The sequence below is a fragment of the Amia ocellicauda genome, chromosome 4 (genome assembly GCF_036373705.1).
Source record: "Amia ocellicauda isolate fAmiCal2 chromosome 4, fAmiCal2.hap1, whole genome shotgun sequence".
Lineage (NCBI taxonomy): Eukaryota > Metazoa > Chordata > Actinopteri > Amiiformes > Amiidae > Amia > Amia ocellicauda.
This window is the reverse complement of record NC_089853.1, coordinates 30,226,051-30,243,466: the sequence shown is the minus strand read 5'-3', so window position 1 is coordinate 30,243,466 and position 17,416 is coordinate 30,226,051. Positions and strand designations below refer to the sequence as shown.

The window sequence follows — 17,416 nt, the reverse complement described above, 5'->3', positions numbered from 1 at the left end:
AGCTGACAGTGGCATAAAAACACCTCAGATATTGGCCGAATACCCTTTCTCTTAACGAGCATACTGATGTCAGTATTGTGACCTTCTGTTTCCTGCAGTCATTTAACGCTGTACATTTTTGAGGTAGATGTCAGTGTCTTTATTTTGTCTTTGGTTATACCGTTTTTTTGTACTCCTAAATCACTTATATACCATCCCCTCACACCTCACACTTAACCCACACTTGACTATACTTGCCTTTGTAGTCCAAGAAGAAAAAAAGTATTGGATTGGATTAAGCTTTCTTGTTTTCATTAAAACTTTTTTTTTTTTTTTTTTTTTTTTTTTTTTTTGTCAGAATATGAAGCCTCTGATGCCATTTACTTTAGGAACAAATACCCCTGAAGAGTTAGCCAGTCCTCACTTTCCTTCTATATATCTGTACTGCATTTCAACCACCTAGCTATGGTAATGTTTTCTCCTAATATCACAGACCACGTATATTTCACCACAGTGCTAAGCATTGTGGAGTATTATTTAATGCCTCTTCTGTTTCCCTTTGCCCAACTGAAGCAATAACTACTTGTATGTCTTTTGAAGAGGTCAAACCATATAAATAATTTGCAGATTCACGCTCCTGTTGTATTTTCATGCAAGGCATGCAGTGAACAGCGTATGGTGGTGGCCTCAGTACCTGAGATGTAGCATCTCAATACCGATAGCATGGCCCTCTAATGAAAAATGACAGTGTACTAATAAGGCAGCGCGGGTGGTATCTCGTTCTTCATTAGCGCCCGGCAGGGTGTGCAGGGGGCTTGTTTGTGGAAATACCGTCTGCATCATACCCCCCCAGTGAGGCTGTGGCACACTGAGCAGCATACAGCAGGAGGGGTTCGAATCACACACACAGGAGGATGTATTATTTCAAAAGTAATGTACTCAATGGTCTGGTAAAGCAGGTGAGCAGTGTGGTGTAGTGGTCTGGGCTCTGGACTCCTGACCTGAAGATCCACCTGGGTCACTGCTGTTGTACCCTTGAAAAAGGGACTTTATGTAGCATGCTCCAGTAAAAACCCAGCAGTATGAAAAAATGATATATTTTAACAATTGTAAGTTGCCCTCAATAAGGGCGTCCACTAAGAAATATAATAATTTGACAAAAGCACATAGTAAAGGCCTTGTGGGAAGTTTCCCCTTCAGTTTTCCTTTAATACTTTTTAGTTTAAGGGTGTTACAAATACCCCCTTCATATTTTGAATTCAGTGTGCATAGGTAAGGGGAAAGCTGCGTATATTTAGTCCATAAATACTGAATGTATACGATGCTCCTGCTGCTTAACCTCTCCTTGAATGGTTCAAAATCCACTTTGTTCACTGTGAATTGTTGCTAATGTCAGCTGTGGTGGTGCTGTGCCTAAAGCACACACTCCTTTGAATGTGTCAAAGCCCATCTGATGAGTTGCAAAGAGAAGATACATGCTATTAGCAAATGTTTTCAGAAAACACAGGAGCTGTTCACTCCTATCTTTTTGACATGGTGTTATGGTATTGGTTGATGCACAGCCCCTCGCCATCATCACATAATATCACATTACATTCTGCTATTCCCATGTGAACTTGTTTTTTGCAGCTCACACTGCAGTTGCATTGCAGTAAGGATATTTATGTGCTACAAAAAAATCACACAGTAGGTTTAACTTTGTGCCAGCAGAGGGCAGCAAAACTACATTACTCCCCTGGATCTACATTGTAGATTCAACTTTGATTGCTGCTGCTTCAATCGGCTCTGGCTTCCCCGTGACCCTCACCCGTATAAGCGGTTTCGAAGTTGGGTGGATGGATGGATGGATGGATGCTGCTGCTTCAGTATCAGCACAGCCTGAAGGAATCTCGATATTCAATTGCAAAGAGACAGACGTGGCTTTACCTTTTATTTTCTAAAATGACAGATTCACCTCAAAATATTTTGAATTATTTCTGGTGTATGCAATTCTCCTATGATAAATATCAATTATGCACCAATTAATTTAATAAGCATTTGACATTTTGCGCAGCATCCAAATCTAAAATAGTTTGTTTTAACATTGTATAGGTAAAAGAAAAAACACAATGATCAGAACATGTATGTTTAGTGGTAGGGCTAAGGAATAATGTTTATGTAGCCTATTGAATTTATAGTTTTTTTACAATTTGGCTTAATAAACAATCATCTCCTATAATTCAGCTGAGAGGGAGAGAGAGTTGGCTTATTTTCATAACTGCCTCTGTTTTAGTGCTAAAGTGTTTAATTTAATCAGTTTTATTAAGTGGAGCTGCCCATTATGTGAGCCAGTGTGAGAAAGGTCCCCCCACCGTGTGAAAAGTATATTTGCCTCGAATATAAACAGAGGTAAGGAGTCAGTGCCTGGACACAGTCCACTGCGCACGTGCACATTTTATTGAGTTTCCAGTTAGCCAAGCCCTACGATTACATTGGTCACCAACGTTCAACGGCCCTCAAATCAATATTTAAAGACGCCAATAACTGTAAGTCATGCAAATTGTTGTCACCCTAAATAGCGAACAATTATTGAATTCTGGCTGTATTGTTAAAACAATTCTGGCAGTGATTTGACTGCCACACTCAAGTCATTATTAGCTAACAAGGGCAGAGGGGAAGCAGGGATAAAATCGATTGCTTGTGTTGCGTGTCAGCGGCCTCTGAGCTGACCAGCCCACTGGAGCACACCGTCACCAGCATAGAGGGGATTGGGTGAGAATAAACCCGATTAAGTCAGGCCCTCTTGAAGCGAAGCAGGGGTAGGCCTGGTCACTACTTGGATGGGAGATCATTAATGAAAATCAGTTTGCTTCTACTGGAAGTAACAGTGGAGGAGCAGTAGGGGGCACTTTTCCCTCTGGACCACAAATTCACTAGTGTACTGACTGAGGGTACAGTGCTGTACAACAGTGGTTCCCAACATTTTTCCCACTGAGGACCAGCTACTTCCGTTCCCAAAATTTCACGGACTGCTTCCTAAAATATTAGCTTTTTAACCGAACCGGCGGGTGGGAGCAGCTGCTGTACACAACATGAAATCCTTCAGTATTCTGTATGTCACTTTGTAAAGAACAATTGGGTCTCTGCCCAGTTAGGAAGCTAATCCTAATTTCCTGACTACATTCGGAATCAGTCCAAATTAACAGCCGAACACAGGGATCAAAAATCATTTCAACAACATAGAAAGTAAAAAAAAAACAGTTTTTATAATGCTGTAAATCTGGCTGTGAAGTGGCCTGTTGGGCTGTATGGGATGAATGCAACACCTCCCTTACTGTTTGGTTGTGATTGAGTCTGTGCTGCTGTGTTTGCAGTTTGAGATCCGGCAGCTGCGGGCGCACCTGGCACAACAGGACCTGGACCTGGCGGCCGAGAGGGAGGCAGCCATGCAGATCCACCACGTGTGGGGCAAGCAGAGCACCAAGTTCAAGGTGGTGGACGGCCTAGCCACTGGGGAGTCTGACGACGAGGGCAACGGGAACATCAGGGAGTCGCGGCCCCCGCCAGGTTGGGCCCTTGCCTCCATAGTCCCCTCATTTGATTTAGCAGCTGTATCTGTCATTAGGCTCCTGTTTATTTCACCCTGGCCATGTTTACAGCAGCTTTACTTCAGTTAGCAGGTTGTGAGTTTCTTTGTCCACTTGATATATGGCCAGATCATACCTTTCTTCTCCTCTTCTCTGCCTTTTTTTTAATCGTTTAACAGATATGAGGAAAAAAGGCTCTCTAAGTGGCATTTTCAGTTTGAGAGATTTGGGTTTTTCATGAGCTACTGGAGCTGTGAAATTGGACTCATGATGCCAGAAAGCAAATGGGTTCAAAATTATTATAACTTATCTGTCTGTTTATTTGGTCAAAATCAGGTACTAAGCTTGTAATATCCAGACCCTGCTGATAGCTACATACTTACATCAAACTGAAATAGCTGGAACTGTTGTGTGACTGAGAGTCTTATTTCCTTTCCTGCTCTTAAAGTTCATGCAAATCAACCCGGGCAAAATCATGTGTGGTGTTTGTGCACTTGTGCAAATGCACACTGCAAAGCTTAAAAATATGTAGGCACAAAAATGTGTACAATCAAACTCCTACACACGATGAATCATGATGAAGTTTGCAGTGTTTTCAGTACTAAAGGCATCCATTAGACTTTTAATCCACTTTCAAACCACATGCCACAGAAGACCTATTCATGTCTTTGAGCCAAAACCTATGTTGTGTGTTAGGCACTGTAAACTGAAGTGCTCTGCTTAAATATTTATTAACACTGATTTCAGTGGACATCCTGTCTGATGATCCTTTCCTGCCGCCTCCCTTTAAAATCTGGTGAGAACAAGTCCCTCCTAATTAATAACACTGCACTTAGAGATTGGGAGTGAATTGCATGAGTGTACTGCAGGGATGACAACAGTCCCTCATCAGTTTCCTCCCAAGGACTGAAGTCTGTGAAGGATCCTGCAGTATAAACAGGAAATTTGTATTGCTGATTGATTGAAAGGCATAATGCTTTTCACAACTGGAGGAAAGTTCTCTTTAAAGTCTATTCAAATCTGTGTATCTTTCTTGTATGTGTGTATATATATATATATATATATATATATATATATATATATATATATATATATATATAATATATCTTAGGAGACACAGGTGACATGTCCAAGATGCATTATAGATGACTTAAAAACGCAGAATGTTTTAACATCGGATAACTGAGATGCTGGCGCGATGTACTCCTAATCTGCCAAAGTAGCCCTGAGCAGTTCTGAGGCCTCTTCTTAAAACTGAGGCATTAGCACACAATACACCTCTGACTGCAGGCATTTAAAGATCAATAGAGGCCAAAAAAGCTTTTAAGTTCCTCCGATAGCTGAAAAACAAGCATGTTGCCTTTACCACGTCAGGTTGGATTGCCGTCTCCGAAGTGCAGCTATTTCAGGTACAGAGTGCTCGGAGGATTGAGGCCGTGTTGTGTGGGGAGAGTGGTCTGTAGAAAACATCTGTTCCTTTCACCTGGAAGCCACAATATGCTGTGAAAAGGCAGGGTTGTAGCCACAGACCCTTCCCCCCAGGGGATTGTGGGAAATCTGGCTCCCAGGGACAAGTATGGCTTTTCTTCATGGAGGGGAAAAAAAACCTATGGTATCAAAAAGAGCACTTAAAATGGAGTCCTATCTGCCAAGTGAATGATATGCAGTAGTCACTAAGGCCAGGATAGCAGAGAAGAGTTGGATGTGTACACTAGGCTTATTCAGTTTTTCTAGCTGGGGTAAACCAAGGAGAGTCATCAAAGAACTATTCATCCTTATTAAAATCCCTGTTTAAGCCTGTTTCCTTGCTTTGGTTAAAGAAGCAGGGGATCTGACAGTATTTTGGGAGTATTGTTCCCCATAATAAAATCTTCCTGTTGTTTTGTAAATAGAAGGCAACAGGTTAGTAGAAAAGTCTTAACAGCAACTCTCTCACATTGTACTGATGGGATACCCACAGTGGGAGATCTCCAATTCCATGAATTAAAAAAAAAAAGAAAAAGAAAACTACAGGCTCCTTCAATAACCACAGCACAGTAACACCTAAATTGCTTATTCTTTCAACATGGTCCCAGGAAGGATTACTTCAAGATTATGGAGAAACACACTCTGATTTTCAAGAAGCCAAGCATGGCTCCACAGGCTGGCAGGAGGCAAGCTAGCCAGTGCTAGCATTTGTTTAGGATGACAATTATATTTGTTGTGTAGTTTTATATCTATCTAAATAGCATGCAATAAAATAAATATATATATGATTTCAGTCATCAGAAGAATCTTAGAAGTGAAGCTGTAATTTAGCAGATGCCTTTATCCAAAGTGACATACATGCCTTTAGAATCACTAACATTCAAATGTTCGGCATACATACATTATTACAAGGGTAACAACATCATCTACACATTTACAGTGAATAAAAAAATAAAGTACAAGAGCTATTCTTTGTATAATGGCTTATTGCAAGATAATATCAAAGTATAGTCTTTGGTTGTTTCCCATTCATTTAAATACATTTATAATCAGCTGAAGTCAATTTTCACTTGGTAAAAGATTCTAAATGTGCTCTGGTTATGGGTACATGCAGTCATGCTTAAGTTATTTGAGGAGCAATGGCTTATTGAATTGAGGTAATAGTGAATTGAGATGTTTAGTCTCCGCCAGGTCTTTCATTCAGATCACATGACTTGGCACTGGCTGTTTAACATTTATTAGTGCCCCTGTTAAAACCTGTCTGCCATTAAATCCCATATAAAACGGCTATAAAAATAGCTGTAGAAGTGGTTCCATTTTAGCCTTATGAGTTCCTATGAAATGTAGGCACCTTCGAACAACAACATACCCCTATAAACCACTTTACAGAAAGCCAAATATTATAGGTGTTCACTTTAAGATGACTTGGACTTGGTATTCATCAGACAATGATAAGTGAATGGTTATAGCGAAAGATGCAAAGCGCATTTATCTTTCTTTTGTTTTTGAAGCTTGTGTGTTATTAATTGCAGAGTGATTGTCTTGCTTGTCTTCTAGTGAGTATGATGCTCTCTCTCCAGGGGCAGTCTGTTATGAATATTTTAAACTGAAAAATAAATGACCCAGAGTCTCCTCCGATCCCAAGAGAGAACGAAAACCACACTCGGGGTACTTCAGCCCCCGCCTCCGAGTTTCTGTATGTTTCGACGTCTGAGAAATCAGACAAGTCAAGCAGACACCTTAATAAATCCCTGCGCAAACATTAAGCATTGTCTTTTAGTCCAGACTCTTGACTCGCAGGAAAACATTTCACTAAATCATCCTTTGACAAACAAGAATTGTTTTTCGTAATGTATAATTCTAATTCTCAGTTTCTGAATGAAATATATATGCTATTGCAGCTGCTGTAGTGAAAGCTCAAAAAATTGTTTAATAGGTTGTATTATGTGTCTACATGGCCATTTCCAGTTGAAAAATGAAAGATATATGATGTTCAACAAAGAAGCATGTCAGAGCCCGAGCAGCACAAGCTATCAGCATCAACGTCAAGGGTGTTTTTCCTCTGTCAATATCATCTCTGTGCAGGGGAGTGTGCACCAACTGCCCCAGGGCTTATCTTCCAACTAAACAAGCTACCACTGAAGCTGACATTTTTGCTCAGTGTTTTGAGTACAGGTTAGGTACAAATGATTTAGTGTTACAAAATGTACAACTATAGGGCTACAATTAAATTTTGCATGGGATGCCGCAACTCTGAAGAAAATGTAATCTTTCTGCAAAATCTCCACTGCTGAAGGAGCCCATAATTTAGTGGTTGCTAATGTAATTGTTTTGCTAAATATTAAATTATCCAGATTTGATTAAAGGCACTATATATGTGTGCATGTGTGTGTGATTTATTCAGTAGCTTTATGCAAGTAAATGCAATCTGTAACTGTGACTAATTACATTGTTTCTGTGTTATGAATGTGGTCTGCAGCTGCACCTAATCCGCTTCTGCATTGTGTTTCAGAACCTGTTGTACGTGATGATATGAACAACTACATCAGCCAGTATTACAGTGAGCCAAGCAGTGGTAAGTAAGCCCTGAACATAAAGTATTGAGATGTTCTAAAATGCCTCTGAGCTACATTGTGTACAGATGAATATCATTAATCGTCAGAATTAATTTAATGGCCCTTTAAAATCTGAAAAACAAAATAACAGGGTTTATGGTCAATGTTATATGATACACCCTTACATAGAAAAGTCAAGATTTCAGACTGGGCTGCAAAATCTAAACAAATCCTGTGTCAAAGTCATTGAGTACGGAAATAACAATACACTTTCATTTCTTTAACTTGAAGGAGTTGTATTTGCGCTGCAGTTTTTCTCAGAGAGGTAGCTCTGGTGTGGAAGTGAAGCTAATCCCCCTGCCCTGCTCTCTCTGCGTTCCAGATGTGGGCGTCCCAGAAGGGGGCATGCGGCTCATCACCACGACGGCCATCGACGTGCACCTGCCCAACAACCCCAACAACGTGTCCTCCGACCTGCTGACGGTGGAGAACACCACCCGGCTGCAGCGCGCCAGCAGCTCCATGAGCGACACTTCGGCCTCCATGTCCCGCTCCAGCGACAGCTCGGCCACCCGCAACCTGAGCCCCAGCAGCCCTACGGTGGGCTCCTCCACGGACTGTAGCACCACGCGCGAGGCCTCCTCCGACTACTGCCCCTTGGAGCGGAATGGGAGCCGGCGTCACTCGCACCGCCACCACCCCCTGCCTCTGCCCCTCCACCAGGAGCAGCTGGGGCCGGGGGGGCAGCGGGACGCCAGCACTGTGGTGCAGGAGCTCCTCTCCTCCCTCTCTGAGGACTCCTGCCTGACCCAGAAAGGCCTGGACCCAGTCAACCTCAAACTACCCAGCCCCGCCGGTTCCCCCAAAACCAGCCCCGAGCTGGAGCACAGAGTCAACATTTACAACAGGAAGAATCAGGAGAGCCTCAACGTATTCCAGACTAAGCCTCTTATCCACCTACAGGGGAGTGAACCCTCCCTGGAGGAGAAGTACCGGTTCCTGGATACCGCCGATGCCCCTCTGAGCCGCCTGCCCGACACATAGTGAGGGCGGTAGACAGGAGCAGGAGCAGCCTTTCTTTGAGCCAGCACTGACAAATTCCTCATGCCTCAAAATACAAGAAAAAAGAAAGAAAAAAAAAAACGCAACACACAAAACAAAATTATTTTTGGTGGCCTCATCATATCAACTCTTTCTTGTCGAGCTCCCTGCCACACCTCCCTCCCTTCCTTAAGCACTTTGTTAACTGTGGCAGTGTGCTGTGAGTCCCGACCACACATCTGTCAAGAAAAGAGCGGTGGGGAGCGGGAGAGAGAGTGCAAGAGAAGGGGTTATGAGCCAGCGTTGAACAATCATCAGGAATTTTGAAACGGTCCCAAAATGAAAAAAAAAATGAAAAAAAAACAAAGAAAATATATATAAAACCAGCAAGGGGCCATGTTAATGCTTTTACAGAACAAGCTAATTTAACTGTACTGTTAATAACAAAACTGCTTTTAAATATTATTTCTCGGGGGTGTGGGTGGGGGAGGTTGGGGGTGGGGTTTGTGCGAGTGGGGGGTGGGGAAGGTGTTCTTTATTTATATGAAATAGTGTAATAACAAAATGTACAATCTTCTCTGGTCAGGCTACAGCAGGGTACATTTGATTGGAAGAGCTGTATTCACAGCAAATTTCTTACCTTTCTACATTACAGATGATGACATTTGTATTTAAATTAAAGAGGATTCAAAAAATTGTTCACTGCAGTATTTTTAAACCAGATACAAGAGTTGTTGACAGGAGTACTTAAAGTGTTTTGGGAATTCGGTTGGAGATGCGAGAGGAACCGTGTTCTAGAATGCAATGCTTGTAGCATGAACCTTTAAAAAAATGCTTTCTGAATATGGCAAAATAATCCTGTGCACTTTAATGTTTACAGACATATTTTATATCAATGAACGTGGCGGAAATTTAATGCAGATTGCATTCAATTAAAAGTGAAGTTTGTAAAATTATGGGAAATGGTAATTGCTTTGAATTGCTTTAATCGTGTACATAAACACTGCTGTTTAATGAACATTACACAGAAAGGCAGTGCTGTATGTTTGTATGATAGCTATGAGGTAATCTGGAATATGGAGCTGTCCTGAAGACGAGGGGTTGTTTTCCACATAAGTAAATAAATACAGAAAGGGAGCCATCCACAAAAAGTGAAAAGGTTGGAAATCTATTTATATATGTATTTGTATGCCTGTGTGTGTGTATGTGTGTATTTTGCCTTTCCAGTGATACAGGTAATAATTATTATTTATATTTATTTAAATTAAGTCTGCATATCACTTTACTTTTACATTGCTGCTGGTGTTTGTGTTGTTGTCTGCAGGTATGTGACCAATTCTTTACAGCTGGGAAAGAAAATAGCAAGCATGGTATTCCACACTTTCCTTATTAGAAATCTTTATAAACGTTTATTAAAGAAAGTGCTTTTCATTATATTTATTTTATACATTTCTATCTGTGATATTAATTCAGCCATGCAACTTTTCTTGGTTGTATATTGATTGACCTGTTCCAATGTTTTCCAACATGTTAGATTTAAGTTGACAGCCATCTGCATTATTCATGTAACCAACATTTTTTCAATTGTAGGAAAGTGAGGAAAAGCCCCAGTTGGACCCATAAAGTAATATTTATCTCTTATTGTTTTTTTTAAATCAACACATCTCAAATGCCCTTTTGAATCACTGTCCATGGTTTTTAATACATGGGATGATAACATATCCACTCCACTTACAAATCCAACTGCAAAAGTGGAAAAAGAGGCCCTCATGTTCATCTTGGGGGGGGGGGAATGAAATTGGGTGTTGAGAATTACAGTCCGGCAGTACAGTATTCTTTATAGGGCTACTGTGCTCTGTCTGCATGAATCGAGAAGTTGGGCATCTCTGATGATGCTCTGAGGTTACCAGGTGTTTGGATAGTGCGAAGAGATTTCCCGTCTCCAGGTCGCCCCACAGGTGTGTCTACAAGATGGTGTCATTGGAAAAGTGCGTTCCTTCTGGTAGAGATTTGTTATTCAAATAATAAATAAAGCATTCATTTTGACAACAAAAAAAAAGAATAACAGGACTTGGCATTGCAACCCATAGTAGAGCTGTCTTCTGAAATGATTCGTATCTTCCTAGTGATATGTCTTAGAGAAGGCTGTGTGAGGTTGATATATGAGAGTTTGTTGAGAACCTAAGTAGTGAGTTCCTCATAGCTCATAGATTGGGTTCAAATCATGGTTAAGGTGCTGTTTTCTGAAAGGTGCTGTGTTTTAGGGCCAGAGGAGGCAGTGTGAGGTTGATATACCAGATACAAAAAAACAATAGGGCTTCCCTTTGTGTCTCACTTCAAGGAATGCTGGTTTTAAAGCTGGCAGGACTTGTGCTCAAATCCAGGTTATAGTGCTGTTTTCTGAAAATGTATGGGTTGTGCTGTTTTTGTGCCAAAGGGCATGAAGACTGAGGTTGATATACCAGATCCTTGAAGAAACTAGAAAGGAGCCCTTTGTGGCTCACCTCATGGAGTGTTGGGGATTCTTCTGAAAATATGTTTTTGTCCTATTTTAGTGCCAGAGGGAGCAGCATAAGTTGGAAATTCAAGATCTTTGATCAAGCCACATGGGACTAATCTGTGGCTTGCTGTAGTGTGTACTACTCTTACAACGTATAGCCAATGGGTTCAAATCCTGTTTGAGCACTTATCTTCTGAAAATGTTTACATTTGTATTCTTTTAGTGCCTGAGAGGACAGTGAAAGTGTGATATACTAGAAATGTCCTTCAATAAAAGGTCAGTCTTAGGCGATTCAACACAGTGAGTTCTAGACCTAAAGACCTATAAAGCCCTGGCTTCACATCCAGGGTCTAGAGCTGTCTTGTGAAATTATGTTTGAGTTCTGCTATTGCTCTGTTTTAATTCCAGAGAGGGAAGTGCAAGGTTGATATATAAGATGTTGGAGTATGAAAGAAGGAAGTCTTTTGTAGCTCCCAGCCTTGGTGAGGATCCTTAAATCTGCCAGGTCATGGGTTCAAACCTTGTCTTAATGTCTGTTTTCTGAAGCTCTTTTGGTAATATTTTGATAGTCATTCATTTTAATGACACAGCAGACAGTATGAGGTTTATATACCAGATCTTCGAGCAAATAACAAGTGTGTCCTTTGTGGTTCACCTCATGGAGTACTTGATTGGATGTTGCTATGTCATGGGTTTAAATCCTGCTTTTGGAGCTGTTGTCTGAAAATATCTTGGTTGTCCTGGTTTATTGCCAAAGGGGGCAGTGTTAAGGCATATATACCAGATCCTCAGTCAAGTAACTGTGTAGTCCTTTGTGTCTCATTCCATAGATTCCTGTCCTGAAGTGGTAGGACCTTGGATCAAATATCAGTTAAGCAATTGTCTTCTGGAAATCTGTTGTGTATGGTCTGTAATATGTTTTCATGCCAGACAGGTTGATATACAAGATTTCTGAGCAAGTAATCACAGAGTCCTCTGTGGCTCACTGCATAGAGTCCTGTCCTGTAAACGGGTAGGGCCTGGGTTTTGATAATCTGTTTTTCCTGTGTTTAATGCCAGAGCGGCAGTATACCAGACATTTGATCAAGGAAGTGCAAAGCCCTTTGTGGCTCACTCCATTATGTGCTTATCTGAAACCTAGCAAATCCGGGTGCAGCATCTTTCTTCTGTAAATCTGCCCCTAGAGTAAATTACAAAATATTGGCCCCTCATAGCACAGTTAAGATAAGTTAGAATAATATCCCTTAATGTACTTACTTCAGTCACCAGCAAGCTCCTAAGCCTCAATTTGAACCCCCATCCTGGTAGCTTCTAGACCTGCACTCTTTGCAATCAGCCACAAAGGACTCCCCTTTTAAATGACCATATATACACTCACCTAAAGGATTATTAGGAACACCTGTTCAATTTCTCATTAATGCAATTATCTAACCAACCAATCACATGGCAGTTGCTTCAATGCATTTAGGGGTGTGGTCCTGGTCAAGACAATCTCCTGAACTCCAAACTGAATGTCTAAATGGGAAAGAAAGGTGATTTAAGCAATTTTGAGCGTGGCATGGTTGTTGGTGCCAGACGGGCCGGTCTGAGTATTTCACAATCTGCTCAGTTACTGGGATTTTCACGCACAACCATTTCTAGGGTTTACAAAGAATGGTGTGAAAAGGGAAAAACATCCAGTATGCGGCAGTCCTGTGGGCGAAAATGCCTTGTTGATGCTAGAGATCAGAGGAGAATGGGCCGACTGATTCAAGCTGATAGAAGAGCAACTTTGACTGAAATAACCACTCGTTACAACCGAGGTATGCAGCAAAGCATTTGTGAAGCCACAACACGTACAACCTTGAGGCGGATGGGCTACAACAGCAGAAGACCCCACCGGGTACCACTCATCTCCACTACAAATAGGAAAATGAGGCTATAATTTGCACAAGCTCACCAAAATTGGACAGTTGAAGACTGGAAAAATGTTGCCTGGTCTGATGAGTCTCGATTTCTGTTGAGACATTCAGATGGTAGAGTCAGAATTTGACGTAAACAGAATGAGAACATGGATCCATCATGCCTTGTTACCACTGTGCAGGCTGGTGGTGGTGGTGTAATGGTGTGGGGGATGTTTTCTTGGCACACTTTAGGCCCCTTAGTGCCAATTGGGCATCGTTTAAATGCCACGGCCTACCTGAGCATTGTTTCTGACCATGTCCATCCCTTTATGACCACCATGTACCCATCCTCTGATGGCTACTTCCAGCAGGATAATGCACCATGTCACAAAGGTCAAATCATTTCAAATTGGTTTCTTGAACATGACAATGAGTTCACTGTACTAAACTGGCCCCCACAGTCACCAGATTTCAACCCAATAGAGCATCTTTGGGATGTGTTGGAACGGGAGCTTCGTGCCCTGGATGTGCATCCCACAAATCTCCATCAACTGCAAGATGCGATCCTATCAATATGGGCCAACATTTCTAAAGAATGCTTTCAGCACCTTGTTGAATCAATGCCACGTAGAATTAAGGCAGTTCTGAAGGCGAAAGGGGGTCAAACACAGTATTAGTATGGTGTTCCTAATAATCCTTTAGGTGAGTGTATATACACCAAGTATATCAACCTCACACTGCCCTGCTGCCCCTAACACAAAGTACTAATACATGATCAAGAGATTTTCACAAGACAGGTGCTCCACCAGGATTTGAACCCAGCTCCTGGTAGCTTTTAGACCAGCATTCCATGCAGTGAGCCACTTACATAATCAAAGATCTGGTATATCAACCTTACACTGCCCCTTCTGACACTGAAACATACCACAAACAGATTTACAGGAGACAGGTGCTGCACTAGGATTTGAACCAAGGCACAACCAAGTTGTATAGCAGACCTTCTTACACTATATCACAAAGGATTACATACCTAATTGCTTGAATATCAACTCACACTGCCCTTTCCAGCACTAAAACAACAGGAACAATTATGAGAATGGCGGACCAGGATTTCAACACAGGTCTGTCTAGCTGTGAGCCAAGCACTACATGCAGTGAGCCACAAAGGCTTCACCAATTACTTCCTCAAATATCTAGTTTATTATCCTCACACTGCCCCCTCTATCACTAAAACAAAGCTCCAACAAGATTCAAACTGAGGACTTGACACTAGCACCCTGCACAGTGAGCCACAAAGGACTTATCTTATAGTTGTTTGAAGATCTGGTATAACAAAAAAAAAACACTGCACCAGGATTTGTTTTCCAGCCAGAGCTTCATGCAGTGAGCCACACATGACTACATGGCCTGCTTGTTTGAACATTTTATACATTAACCTCACACTGCCCTATCTGACACTAAAACAGCAGAAACAATTAACAGATTTGCAGAAACAGATGCTGCACCAGGATTTGAATTCATTGTCCTCACTCAAAGATCTGGTATATCAACCTTCCACTACCTTGTCTGACACTAAAAGAAAGCACTAGCAGCACACCAAAAATAAAATTTTCAGAAGACAGCAGGTCACCCAGGTTTTTAGTCCTCAACCTTCCAGCTTTAGGGTTAGGTCATCTGTATGCTTCCGGGGACTAACAACTAACAACCTCCAACGTACATGATCTTGTACATCAACTTCACACTGCCCCCTGCTGTGCCTAAAATACAGCACCAGCTAAAATACATGCAGCAGCATTTCTGAAAACGACTCCACACACAAGATTAGAAGCTGCAGCGTTTTGACCATATCTTCACGAGAACGGTCACCAGGGGCTCAACTTTGATTCAAGGAAAGTTCTGGTATATCAATCTCATGCCCCCCAAACACTAAACCACAGCCCTAGAAACATAACTAAGACCATCAGAAGACCGATCATCACCCAGGACTTGTAGCACTCAAACGTGAGTTATTTAGGACTCATGTTATAGGTGCTCAATGATCTTCAATATCAACGTCATGCTGCCCCCTCTGGGACTTAAACAGCACTAGCAACGTAGAAAGAAATGACAGCCCCTCACTGTATCCCAACAGAATTCTAGCAGCTGACTTTGGAAACAGGAGCTGAAGCAGGAATCTGTTAGCTAGTAAACCATCACTCTATACCAGGGGTGGCTAACCCTGGTCCTGGAGAGCCGCAGGGTCTACAAGCTTTTGTTCTATCCAGATTGTTAACTTCTTAATTGAACCAATTATGGATCTTAATTAGGCAAAATGTCCCTGTGTTCAAGGTATCCATTAATTGGTAATTTAGAGAGACCTGGAAATCCTGCAGGATTGCGGCTCTCCGGGACCAGGGTTAGCCACCCCTGCTCTATACAGTGAAGCACTGAGCACTCAGTCCTGCTTTAACATCCTGACACACTCCTGCCAGAAGACCACACTATAAATCCAGCTTCTAAATAACTGTGGGACAACAGTTACAAAACAGGCTTGAACCCAAATCCCACTTTGCAGGAAAACTAGCCCTTTATACAGTGACAGTTAGCAACTCATTGAGGAAGGGAGAGCTATGTCAGCATCATCCTGTCACCTCATGCAAAAAAACAAAAAAAACAGCACAAACCTCAGAAGGTGGATTTCTTAAGAGGGCTGCAAATCAAGCACTCCGAGAGAAGGTTCTGGAAATAAACCCCTAAATGCTGATAAGTCACTGCACAGCATGGACTTGTACCCAGGTCCCACTAGCTATGAAGTCATCACTCTGCACAGTGAGCCTCTAGATTACAGATCTCTAAAGGTTATATGGTAAAACGTTTAGGAATCAGGAATCACCTTTAACTAACAACCCTAACACTGTATTCAGACTAGTGAGAGAAAGTAGTTTCTCACCCTGAATTCAAGAGGAGTTATTTTAAGTATTAAATATATAACAAAAATAGGACACTAGATAATCTTCGTTTTCATACATAATATCCTCAAATTTCTTATGGTTTACAATATTTTAGAGTTAATCTCCACTATTGTAATAGACATATATATTATCACAGTGGATATCACATTAAGCAACTGAACCTCATTTGCATAGCACTTCCATGTGTTAATTATTAAAAACATCTTACATTTCAGGGAACTGTCACTGGCAAATGCACTGTTAGTGTCACTGGAGATATTCCAGTCTAAAGGTAATGAATTCTAATAGCTTTTTATTATAAATCACATAAAAATGAACCCATCAAATGGTAATTAAATGTTTACCACTTAAGACTTTTAATTGTTAATAAATATCCATTAAAGCTTCATAAGTATTTCATCAAGAAATATGCAAAACAATCACAGTCATTTCATGCTTATTTAACTTTAATTACCATGTATAAGAAGAATGAATGGGCTAATTGTTAACAAGGTACAGCATTTGCTGTTCTGGCTCAGAAAATGATACACTTGCATTGAGGCATTAAGAATGCCCCGTCATTTGATTGCCAGAGTGGTTACCACATGCTTACATATGGGGACTGGGACAGAGGAGAGAAGATAGTGTAGGACAGGGTTCTTCAACTAGTCTTTTAGTGGGGCAGATTGTAAAATAGAAGTTGGTCCAGAAACATTTTATTTTGAACTTCTTAAGCAACATAATACGTATTAGGCTATATGAAGTATTAGTTAGTATAAGTAATGTAATGAAGTAATGTTAGTATAGTTACATTATTTCACCATAAGAATAGTACTTTAACAGAACACTTTAACATAACAGTTGTATCATCCAAAAACAGCACACACGAGTATTAATTATTATTAGTTGTGTTGAGCACTTGTATTGCTCATGCAGCTTAATGACCCTCATATATTTTGAAGCTACCGCCTTTACTACTCCTTGCCTGAAATAATACATCTATCAAAACGTTTTTGTTTTTCGCTGACTGTCAGTAGCCACTTTGCTGTCGCTTGCAGACCTGATGTGGCCAGCGGGTCGCCAGTTGAAGAGGCCTGGTGTAGGATCACTCCTGAAACACTGCCTCCGACACAGAGAGCTGCTCCAATACATCAAGCTTCTCCTTTGAACTGATATCTCAGATGGACCTCAGGAACTTCAAGATCATTAAAAGACACCACAGGTTGAAAAGATGTTAATAGTGTTAATGACAACATGCCAGCACATGCCATGTGGAAATTTGTATTTTTGGGGGCAAACCAGCGGTTTTTTGTTAACAGCTCAAGATTTATTTTCTTTAGGTCTTCATTGTTGGGCTGACAAAACATTTGCAAAGTGAATCTTGCCGTCCTTCACTGTTTTCTTTGGAGAGGATGGCTGCTTTTCTTTTTTCTTTTGGGTTGAATGAAAAAATGATGGGCCATGAAGCGCCAGCAATGAGACTGTGCAACTGACA

At 41.2% G+C, this 17,416-nt stretch overlaps 1 protein-coding gene across 1 annotated transcript in view; it reads left to right on the top strand.

The window, feature by feature from the left end:
- Positions 1–9,074, top strand: part of tmem266 (transmembrane protein 266) — an 85,913-nt gene extending 76,839 nt beyond the window's left edge. Inside the window, exons 9-11 of the mRNA XM_066701844.1 lie at positions 3,333–3,525; positions 7,525–7,587; positions 7,950–9,074. Of these exons, the coding sequence (XP_066557941.1) occupies positions 3,333–3,525; positions 7,525–7,587; positions 7,950–8,611 (918 nt within the window). The 3' untranslated portion in view covers positions 8,612–9,074. The remainder of the gene's footprint in view (positions 1–3,332; positions 3,526–7,524; positions 7,588–7,949) is intronic.
- The last annotated feature ends 8,342 nt before the right edge of the window (positions 9,075–17,416 follow it).